This window comes from Calidris pugnax, unplaced genomic scaffold, assembly GCF_001431845.1.
Source record: "Calidris pugnax isolate Ruff unplaced genomic scaffold, ASM143184v1 scaffold164, whole genome shotgun sequence".
NCBI lineage: Eukaryota > Metazoa > Chordata > Aves > Charadriiformes > Scolopacidae > Calidris > Calidris pugnax.
This window is the reverse complement of record NW_015090895.1, coordinates 268079-280124: the sequence shown is the minus strand read 5'-3', so window position 1 is coordinate 280124 and position 12046 is coordinate 268079. Positions and strand designations below refer to the sequence as shown.

Genomic DNA, 12046 nt, shown 5'->3' with positions numbered 1-12046 from the left:
CCCCCCCCGGCCCCGAGCCCCTCAGGGATGAGGGCGCGCTTGGAAGACGCTGTGGGGAGGGTCTGTGGCGTTTGGGAAAGGCGGGCGGGGGAGGGCCGGGGCTCAGGTAACGGGGAGCGTGTGACTCGGTGGAGCCGTATCACCGTTAAAAAAAATATAAAATAATAGTAAAGCCGCATGTCCTTTAAGGATGAGTGCGGAGGAGCAGCGTAGGCTGGGAGGAGGCGGTGGCCGGTACCGGCCTTCCCCCGGCCCCCCTCACCGGGCAGCTGTCGCCTTCCCCGGCTGTCACCCTCCCGGCCCCCAGAGCCCTGCAAGGCCGGCCCCGCCGCCGGTGTCAGCGAAACCAGCACTGGGGGACCCCTCTCCTACCGCTCCCCCCGACTTTTCTCAACTTCACAGCCCGGTGAGGAGTCTGCTGTTGGGTTGGGGATGTGTAAGGAAGAGAGTCATGGGGTTTTTTTTGGGGGGTGGGGGGGTGCAGGAGTGTGGAAGAGAGCCAGGGGAGTGATAGTAAAAACTCCTTTCGTTTGGTTGTTTGGTTAAAGAGGAGGGAAGGCTCCTTCAGACCGTGCAGGCAACTTTAGAAGGCTGCTGTACCCCAGGAGCTAATAATCTGAGAGCCACCTTTCTTTTTTTTTTTTTTTTTTTCCTACGGGCTAATTTAAAATAGTCAGAATATTTCCTTGCTATTTTATTTAAGCCTTTCGTTATTCCCGTCAGGAATGATCACTCCGTTCCCCGACATGGTATGCACCACTGGCAAAGTGGCAGAAAAATAATAATAGCAGTACCTATACACACACACAGAAATGCAGAGACAGTATCAAGGTGTGAAAGTGCATGACTGATGCAACAGTTTAGTACTGGAAATTAGATCATTTAACAGCAGAATTCAGTCACAGTCCTAATTAAAACATATTTAAACATCAAACTTCAGTAATTAAATTCAATGCTGTAGTTGAGACATTGCTCAGATACGACAAGAAATAGCAACTGTCATTGGAGCTGACCTAAATTAATGTTTTCTACTTGCTAGTGTTATAATTAGAATCAACTTTAAAGGAAACTCTTAATGTGTTCATGGAAGGCTTTTGGAGCTGTTTTAATAGGGAAAGTTAGCTCACGTGTTGTTACTGCAGTGTGTTCGTACCGGCTGTCTAAGATTTCTCTGTCAAAAGCTCAGGTATAACAACCCGTTTGAATATATTACTCCATGTAGTCTGACATTTTAAAAGATTTTAAAGAAAGAAGTGACAATATGATGCCAGTATTTACAGTATCACGCATTCCAGTGTAATTTCTGTGGAAATTAAGGTGACAGCTAGAGTACATGAATAAAACAGGAATTCATTATGATGTTTTAGATCTTCCTGAGTACCAGTAAATTAATAATGGACAATAGAGACATTTTGAATAAAGATTTATGGAAAATGTGTCCTCATAAAGTGATATTTTGTCAATCAGCAGATCTACGTTATCTTCAGGCAAAAAAAAAAAAAATTGCCTCTTGAAGTATAATGCAATACACCGTACTTGATTAGGGCATAAGGAGTGATACAAACAAGCATAGTCAAGTTATGTCTTAAGTGAGAAGAATTCAGAGCTGGTGTCCTGAAGAGTTACAGTGAATCACCCCTTGACAGATGATCTAATAACATGGGTATCAAGTTCCTATCAGATCTTTTTTAAGATCTTCAGTATTTTCTCTGATCCCACTCCTTTGAAGGCAGCATGCATAGTGGTGGGCCAATAATCAAGTCACTTACTTCATTAATATAAATGAAAGAGGGCATCTTAGTTTTCATTTTAGTATCATTTTGGTATCTTGGATCTCAGGATGGGTTTGGTACCTCAGAGTGATATAGCTGGTGGCAAGTAAAGCCTGTGATATTTACGGATAACATTTTAATGCTGTTCATAGGTTATTATGCATCTCTAAAATTAATTATCTGGGCTTTCAAGTTCTTAAGATAGGCTCATTTTTAGGAAGCTTTTTTAAAAGAAATATTAATTTCAGAATCAGCCCAAATTTTAGAAGATGTAAAGGGAGTTAGTTATTTTCTGAAATAGTTGTTGTCATCCTTTTCATTTAAAAAAAAAAAGGGAATAATTTATTAAAGCCTTAAGACTGTGAATATTTTTAATGGTTATCTGCCACTAGGTCCTCTGATTTTAGGCTATGGAGTCTGCTAGCTTGGCAGGAAGTGTCACAGTAGGACTAAAGAAAACCCCTGTATCCTTCAAAGAGCAGGAGAACAGGGGACATTGAAGGCAATTCTCAGGTAAGTTTCAGTGTGTATTGAAACCTGATGTTTTCCAGTGCCTAGTACTGTTGTGATATAAATTGCCATTATTTTTTTCCCAAGACACTCTTTGGGTTTTCTTAACCAACTAGAGCATTAATGAGCATTCATGCTTCAGTCAGTTCCCCTGGTCCATCTCTTACTTGATCTTTGCCTTCTTTGCGTTCTTAACTTCCATATATCTGAGTGCCAGAAAAATCTCTCCCTGAATGACGTATGTACCTTAGTCTCAATGCACAGTGGAGAAACAAACCAATTAGAGTCGCAGGCTTTATCAATAGTGGTGATTTTAGCAGTATGGTAGTGAAGAAAAAACCCACAAATAACCTTTCTCCAATCCTGGTTTGTATAGTTTTGCATTTATTCATTTCTCTTCTGAACTAAACTGCTGGGTTTGGCCACTTTCTGATTTACCACTGTCCCATCCACTTTTTTCAAGTGAGTGTTACTTGTCCTACTTAAACTGTAGGATTCCCATGGTTTGGTCATGGGGGCCTTCATTGTTTTAAATGGGATAAAGATCGCTGCTGGTCATACCATGATGCACATTCAAGGTATGGCCGTTGCCCTGGATAACTTTCCTTAAGCTGCAGAGCACTGCTGGGCTGTGGATGTCAGCCTGAGAATGCCAACCTTAGGCTTTGCCTATACTAGACAGGTCCCTAAGTGAGGCAAGCAGAGATACCAAAGGAGGAAATACCAAAGAGTAAGTACAAAGCCTTGTGTAGCTTAATTTTATAATTTATTTATGACCCTTGGAATCAAAAGTTTGACTTTGATCCCACAAGACTGTGGTCCCACATGTAGGCAGCTCCTTGAAGGATCCGTGTGCACCTTGAGAATTACCAGTCCTCCCCCTGAAAGAGACAAACAGGCATTTAATGGACCTTGTTTGGGAAGGCAATTCCAGATAGTGTCTTTCACAAAAGGAAACAATGGCAATTTATAAGGACAGTGCTGCAGATAAAGCAAAACCAAATACACATCGAAACTTACTTGAAAACAAAATTCAAAACCTACTTCTTGGTCTCATCTTTCCCTTGAACATGCAGAAATCTTCTTTTCCTTTTACTTCATGTCTCTGTCATCCAAGACAGGACGCAGTGATAACATCTGGAGAAGCATTGTTGGGACCCGGGTACCAATGTCTTATTTTCAAAACTGGCTGAAGCCCTTAGGGTTAGGCCAGCTAAGGGAATGCAGGGCAATGAAACATACATTTCCGTTGCAATATCTTTGTTGTTCTTTGAGTCTAATGTGAGATTAAGCCCAAATCAGGAATGCAGGCTCTTCTGCAGCACTTAAAGTTAGGCACGACTTAAGGAACCTTAAGAAACTTGATAAGCAGAAAACCCTCTGAATTGCCAAGGTGAACTACAAGGGAGAAGAAGATAGGTAGGTGGTAGGTTTGGCCTGTGCTTTGGGTGACGTTGGTGGGTACAGGACTAGGCAGGAATTAATTTAAAGTAAATTTAAAGTAAAGTGAGTCTGTCTTCAAGATGATGTAAAGAAGCAGATAGGTGCTTTTTGCTCTGCCTGCTCTGTCCTTGGCTGTGCAACACCAGGAACGCTGGGCTGACCCGAGATCATGCTTACATGACATCCGTGCTACCATCAGACACCTGTTCTCAGGCAGCTTGAGCTGTGGCCAGATCCCATTTGGTTGTGCAGGAAAGGGCGTCAGGGCCCTGTGTGGAGGTACCCAACTAGTTTTTTTTCTGCTTAGCATCACCATTGCAAGGACAGAGAGACTAGCTGGAGACTTAAGACCTATCCATATGGCACATAAAACGTGCTGCCAAGGCACTGTAAGCCACTTGAGGTTCACCCTGAAAATCCCAGTGTCTGTTCCTGGACTTTTTTCTACTGCTTTGTCTTAAGATTCAGAGACTACAGTCTTTTACAATTCAGTAGGAATTAGGCACCAAATACCTTGGTACCACTGAATCTACAGTACTTTGGAGAAGAGTCTCAGGTGCAATTGAAGATGACAGTTGTCACATCATTTTATGTATCAGCTGCTTTAGCCATTTTGTTTATTTTATCAATTTTTTTTAGAATAGAGTACGTGAATTATTTTTTTTCAAATTATTCAAGTGCATTTGGAAAACATTTTTCTTTTTTTATTTATTTTATTTTATTGAAAGGTAGATGAGAAAGTTTCAGTACTTTCACTCCCTGAATCTGTATAATGGTTTAAGGGGGCACTAGACTCCTCTCGGTGCCTTCCATGTTGCTGCTGTTAAGCAATGAAACATTAAGCACAAAATTTGAAATAATTGCAAGGGAAGGGTGTATGCCTTGGCTTCCTGTATTTTCATCTGTGGGTGTCTTACTCCCTTCATATTTGCAAACAAGTGTTTTCGGAGGGTCTGATGCAACCTCTAGAATTATTTCAGATATTTTAGTTCCATGAACTTCCACAGATCTTCATTTCTGTATCACTGAAAGGAATATGCAATTTTATTCAGAGGAGCAAATGATGAATTTAGGGGGTTTTATTGTGGTTAAAGTGTCCCATGCATCTGTCTCTCACGTGATGTTATGACCTAGGGGGTTTGCCATCTGTTTACTTCGAAGTGGAACTAAGCATAAATATGCATGTGAGGAGCCTTATATTTGAGGAACCCCAAATCACTTTATTTCACTAAATATCTTTTTGGTCCTTCATAAGTTTGGGTTTTACTCTGGATTAATTTTCCATTTCATAAATGCTGGCTACTACATTAAAGCACAAACCCATAAAAAACATGCCAAATGTGGTTTGTGCTTGGGGACATACAGCAATCTTTGCTGCACTTAAAACAAAATTGCCCCTAGACACCAAAAATCTACTGTGATTTGCCTTAACTACATTAAAAGATATGCAATTGGTACACATTCTGAATTGCCATAGTCTTTGCAAAAAGATGTTGCAATATGTATTTGTCAGATATGCAGAACTACAGATATTTTTTGCAGGATTCACAAATGACACATAAGCATGGGGAGCAAATATTACATTCCATGTATTGTATTCCTTGCCTGCAAATGTGTATATGCAATGCTAGTTTAGAAGCAGCTTTTATTAGGAGAATATTACCAATTTCTTAAACTGTGCTGTTGTTGTTATTACGAAAGTTTGTGTCATATCTTTAAAACAGAGTAGAAACCCATTATAAATCGTTTCTCTCTTCCCCCTCCTCAAAAACATATACAACATTATAACATAACATATGTATAAAATTTAAAAAGAAGCTCATCACATACATGGGCGTGGAGCAGAAGACATACAGAATTCAGAGCCAAATACTAACTGCTTGGGCAAGAAGTACGCGTAGCGTATAACCACACAGACACACTCAGTGCAGCCAGAACTGTCTATCCCACTATGTGCTTATACCTTTGTTTCCACGTAATCTGCTTTCCTTTCCCCCACACATAAACAGACGGCATAAGGTGAAAGAAAAGCTTTTGTGAAAGGCACAGGATGAATCAGGGATCTGAGAGAGAAGCCCAGTGCACTCCCTGTGGGAAAACAGTTCTTCCCAAGGTGGGTCTGCCTGCCAGCTGGGGAACTGCAGAGAGTACCTGCCTCCTGTACCGAAGGGAAAATGTTAGTGTTGTGTTTTGTTTTGTTTTGTTTTCCTTCAACATATGTCTGTTTTGAGTAATGGTTCACACAAAATGCTGACCTACATCTCTCATGAAATACGTGATAGACATTCAGTACCTTTATGTAGAAGCACAAGTAAGGATTGAAAACCGGGCCAAATTCACCCAACATCTTAGCTATAGCTCAGTTGGTTTCAGTAGATTAACCCTTGCTTATGTTACAGCTGAAGTTAGGTCCTTTGAGGCATGTATGAGGTGTGTACACTAATGTACATGGGTCAAAAGAAATGGGTCTTAGAAATCAAAAAAATCCATTGTCTCCAGTTTCTTTTCCAGCTGTTGATCATGGAGATGGAGGTGCTTCCTCAGCAGTTCTTTCGCTTGAGCTTTGCTTGACTTGGGGCTCATCTTACCTCTAGGATGGATTTTATTTTCTAAATAGCGTGTTCTAGTTCAGTCAAAAGTCATGGCTGTCACGCAGAAATCTTGTCATGAAATGCTTTGGCCTTTTGCAAATATTTTACTATATTATATAATTGTTATTCTGGTTTCATAATCTATGAATCTGTACGTATATACATCATTGTGCTTCTTGAGAAGGCAGTGGAAGCTGCTTTTTTCTATTACATCTTCCATTTGTAATTGCATCTTCCACTGGGTAGTTACTGACTTAATACTGATGACAAACAAAGTATATTTGATTGAAGAAAAAGCCCAGAAAAAGCAACTGAGAATAAGGCAATTTGGAGTGTTTGCAAACAGATTAGTATTTTTATTTAAGTTATTATTCTTATTAGGTTAGTTTGCCCTATTTTTAGTTTATATCCACCTCCCTGACTCAGAAGAACTGTGGGAGAACAGGCTAGATTTTCTTTGATACACGCATTAAAAGTTTACCTGGAAGCACCCATCAGTAGTGTTCAATTACAACTTAATTGCTCATAAATTTACCTGTTTGGTTACTAAAGGTAATACATGAGACAATGTGATTTTCATTTTTCACAATGTTCACTACCTGGACCTCTAAGAGAAGCCCTTGGTAGTCCTTAACATAGTCTTTCCACTTGCAAAGGTTATTCATACTTCAGAAACTCAGCATGCATTTTTAATTCCTTCTCAAGAGTTTTGATAGGGTTTTTCTCTTAAATGTTCCTTAAAACTGATATCAGCGTTTCCTGCTCTGTAATTATTGTTTGTCAACATCAGGAGCAGCTTCCCAAAATAATCTTTCCTCCTATGAGCAGATCTTACCCACGTGATTTGTTCCAGTGAAATCAGTTATCTGTTTTAAATACTGCCTCTGAGATAAAAGGAGATTACAGCATCAGACCTCCCACAGAATTTGCCTGCCGGCTTAATTGTTTTATAAGCATAAGCCCAGCCTGCTCTACCAAATTTTGCCTCGGTAGCTGTACGGTTCAAGATCTGAAATTTTCTTAAATTTTTATTAGTGGCAAAATCTTAGATGACAAAACAACTATTTTCTTTACCGAGAGAACAATGATTTTGTCTATGTCACGTGGTGAGCAGCGCAAATAAAAAAATAAATTGAAAAGAATAACTTCTTCCATTAACATGTTACATTATGACCCTACAGGCAGAGTTGTAACAGCAGATGTGCAATGGCACAGATGGGTCTACATTTGCCCATTTTCAAAAATATTTCTGTCATCCTTGCTGTTGTGTAAAAAAACCCAAACACCCAAACAAACAAACAAAAAAACCCCCAAAGAAAACAAACAATAACACAACTAATTATTTGGTATTACAGGCTGTAAACAGAAGAGAGGGTGTGGAGGTGCTCGTACTTTTGACCTGTTATTTCAGTGGTATGACTCCTGCTCTCTACAAATCACCGACCACTTTCCTTTTAATCCATTGGAAACATAAGCTATGGATGTTTATCTGCTGACTAGCAGCTAAGTTAAATGGCTACAGTAGCCCAAGAGAGTATGAAGAGCAATAATAAAAAGGCAGCATCAAGGTACACCTGAAAATAAGCTGCTTCTAGCTGTCGTGTAGGGTTTCATCATAAAACATCCTGCCCACAGAACCAGGGCTGCCTGCCACACTGTCCTGTCCTGTCTGGGCTACTGTCTCACTAAATATATTTGCAGGTTACAAAGACGTTACTGGGTGCAAATGGGGCTGTGAGGCATTTGCTAGGAAGCCCCCCTTTACCCACCTTCCTTCTTTTAATTTCCTGAAGTTTATTGAGCATCATTCAGTTATTTTTGCAAATTGGTGAGAATGCAAGTAAGACACCATTTAAACTTGTTACAGAATGAGTTGCTTCTGATATGCCAGGATTATTGGATATGATGCTTTCAAGTACGTTCGTATTTAGGAAGTGAATTTAATTATAATTGAATGCAGCACCTTCGTTCCTAGGGAACAGAACTTGCATTGTAAGAGTTTTTTAACATCATCTGCAGTAAATACCACTAACAAGTTCTAATATTACAATGACTTCTTCATTTATGACATATAATAGGCTTTCTCTAGACACCACATATTAATAATACAGTAATGATGTGGCATTCGGACTGCTTAAATGAAAGTAAGATCTCCCTGCTGACACCAGGTGTAAGGTGTTTATGTCATCAAAGATAACTGCAAAATGTGAGCACCATGTAAATAATTTTCTATTCCTATCTATTAAAGCTCTAGAAATTGGAAGAGTTATCACTTTGAGCACTGTAAAAATCACCTTGCAGTTAACAGGGAAGGGCAACAAAAATAATCTAAGTTGTGGACCAGCTTCCAACAAGGAACAAATAAATGGGGTAAAGCTTTTCAGCCTGGAAAACATGACTGAGGGGGGAAAAGAGAGAGGCAGGTAATAGGTGAATACGGATAAATTTACTGAAGCTTCCAGTACAAGAATATCAAATAATACAAGGAGGAGGCAGGTGCTGAGCAAAAAGAGATAATTCATCACTGAACTCATGCTTAGGCTATAGAGCATTCTGCTACAGGATGATGCAGATTGCAGAAACTTACCTTGGCCCAAAACATGAGCCTAATTTGACTTGCTTGAGTAATTGCAAAATGTAAATGCCTAGAAAATAATGAAGGTGCAGATGAAGGGAAAAATCTGTCAGAGAAAGATGAAGTACATTTGCACAGTCTTTGTCTAACCATCTAATTATTGGCAACACTATAGCGAACTTCTAAAAGTACTTTAATGGATTAAACAAAATGAAAAAGCAGTTATATAAATGACTTGCACTCTTCTCCCAATTCTAGTTATTACTGACAAGAAACTGGAAAGAATGCAAGTAATTATATACAAACTGAAAGAGGTTTGATAAATTATTTCTGGTTTTTAATAATTTCTTGAAATATTTTATCTTATGCTGTTATATACAAACAAAATGGGCTCATCTTATTCTACTCATAAGATGTTTTTGTTAAGCTCAGCAACATTTTTTCTAGACCAGATAAAATGAAATAATATTGGATACTAATTGGGAAACTATGGCTGTATTTCAGTTGATCTGTCAGCACATGGTCTTTATGCATTTCTCTATTGCCTTCTCTTTGATAGAATATTGCTGATTTTAATCTATTTAATATATTTTCATATTCAGTGACTGAGGGGTCAGAGAATAACGGGAATATTGACAAGTCTGGTTCTAAGCCCTCAGCCTTAAAGCGAGCTTTAATGATGAGCATTCACAAAAGCTGGACCGATGGGAAGCTAATAGAGGTGGTTTTCCATTGAGCAGAGACCAAAAGAAAAATCTTGGTGTTGCAAAGGCGCTTACATGGATAAAAAGCACCACTGTGTTTGCCTAGGGGGACAAAAAAATATCTTGCTGCAAACCAGGCCTATTTTCTTCAAATAATCTCCAAGGAAACAGCCTCTGCCAAGCTAGGATCTGATTACCAGTTGCAGGCCTCAGACCATAGCCATTATTGTTTTAACTTTTCTGCCTTCCTCTTTATCCCAGCGGGAAGCAGGCTGTATGGGCTGCTGTGTAACTTGACCTTGCTTGGAGATAAAAAGACAGGTTAGCACACAGCGATCTCAAAGCCAGAAGCAAAAAGACAGTATTTAGAAAATAAAGGAAGAAGCTGGCACGGTATGATTATGTGTAATGTTCTACACTGTGCGGCGTGGGTGGCCTGATGAACAGTGCCCGTCCACAAAATCCAGACAGAAACTTGGACTTGGTCATAGTTTCTCCATTTTTAACCTTGTCTGTGCAGAGAAGCTGTGATTTTTATCACTAAGATATTAATGTTACCTCAGATGATTTCCTGCAACCTTGGAGATTAAGAAAAAAAAGGAAAGAAAAATGGAAGGAGGAAAAAAAGTAATCTAAATAAAAATGTAGTGATTTCAGTAAACAAAATTAATAGTAAAGCAGCAGAAAGAGCTGGATATGAACCTTAGCTCACTTTAAGTCTTTGCTGCTGTTTTACTACTGTCCTCTAAGCTTTCCATGCAACAAGCCAGTGACCTCAGAGGTCAGCAGCAATTAGGCATGATGTGCCTTAAAAGTGTCTCAGAAATGCTAAAGAAAATATATGCTCAGTGATTAAGCATTCAGCATCCAAAAGCTGGGGAAAAAAAAAAAAAAAGTGTAAAGGGGAAGAGAGATTCTGCTACCATCAACCATAGATGCTGGAACTGGTACAACTGTGCGTTGCACAAATGGTCACTGTCAAAACCAAACCAAGCTGCAGCTCCAAGGCCATGAGGTCCCTGCCAAGTCATGGTGGAGGCAAAGTAAGTGACATATTTCGCTTGTCTCAACCATCAGCTCATCTCGTAAAAACAAAGCAACCCAAAACTCAGCTTTTGGTAGTTTGCTGTTTTTATGATTTCGTAAAGATTTCAATCCAAGAGCAGCAGAAGCATGTTTTTTCATATCAGACCATATGGCAGATAATAAATATCTGAGATTCTGATTGCTGATAACTTCCTACATAGGCATGGACAGAAAATGTAATTTCTGTAATCAGGTTTCCTGGCAGATAATGCCACATCATTCTTCACACATTCTCACTCTCTCTCTTAGATCTTTAGGTTATAATTGCTTCAGAGCAAGTACCCTTGTGGTGCTGTGATCACAGCTAGAGCATTTTAGTACTATTACAGCATGTGTCAACCAGAGAAAGGACTTGCAGCTCAGTTAGCTCGGACTTCTGGTTGAAGTCTTGCCTTTATTTTGAATGGCTTCTCAAAATTATACAAGGTTCTGATTAAAAACAACAAAACAACCTGTAGTTCCACTCATCTGTACTGTTGTCTTGCCAGTGGGAGGAACTGGTGCTTGTGAGGAAGTGGTCCATTTGCAGCTTTCTAAATCACGGAATCATGGAGTTGTCAGAGTTGGAAGGGACCTCTAGAGATCATCTAGTCCAACTCCCCTGCTAAAGCAGGATTGCCCAGAGCGCATCACTCAGGACTGCATCCAGGCAGGTCTTGAAAATCTCCAGAGAAGGGGACTCCACAGCCTCCCTGGGCAGCCTGTTCCAGTGCTCTGTCACCCTCACCATAAAGAAGTTCTTCCTCACATTTGAATGGAAATTCCTATGTTCCAGCTTGTGCCCGTTGCCCCTTCTCCTATCACTGGAAACCACTGAAAAGAGTCTGGCTCCCAATTGGTTTTTCCAGCTACGTACATAGTAGAATACATTTTGCATCTTAAGCCTTTGGACTCGTTGGGACCAAAGCAAGGATTAAGGTGTGTGGGCCACCAAACCCAACTTTGACCTTGGCAAATGGAAAAATTATGTACCTGCACCAATTCAGAAATGCTTGTGCTTCTCAACAGAGACAAAGAATTAAGTTGCATGATGTGTTTGGAATGATTTATTTTCCTCATCATTTTACCTTGTGTGAATTGTGTATGCTCAGGGGTGACCAAAAAGCAAAAATCCTCAGGGAACAAATCAGCATTAAGCCTGGTTACAGCATCTTGACACAGCTAAATGGTTCTTTTTTAACTACTTGATGGAAGAAATAAATTGACTTTCTCTGTGTTTTTTTCCCCCTTCCAGACTCTGACGGCACCAGCTCCATTTGCAGACGAAACAAGCTGTCAGTGCCAAGCCCCCCATGAGAAGCTAACCATTGCACAAGCCCGCCTGGGAACACCAGGTATGTGTAGAGAGCAACATCAGCAGGACCC

General features: G+C 39.9%; 1 protein-coding gene across 3 annotated transcripts in view; it reads left to right on the top strand.

The window, feature by feature from the left end:
* The window catches only part of PCYT1B (phosphate cytidylyltransferase 1, choline, beta), a 44830-nt gene that overhangs the window by 14838 nt on the left and 17946 nt on the right, over positions 1–12046 (top strand). For all 3 annotated transcript variants that reach the window (XM_014948361.1, XM_014948362.1, XM_014948363.1), the window contains exon 2: positions 11916–12015. In XM_014948361.1, the coding sequence (XP_014803847.1) occupies positions 11916–12015 (100 nt within the window). The remainder of the gene's footprint in view (positions 1–11915; positions 12016–12046) is intronic.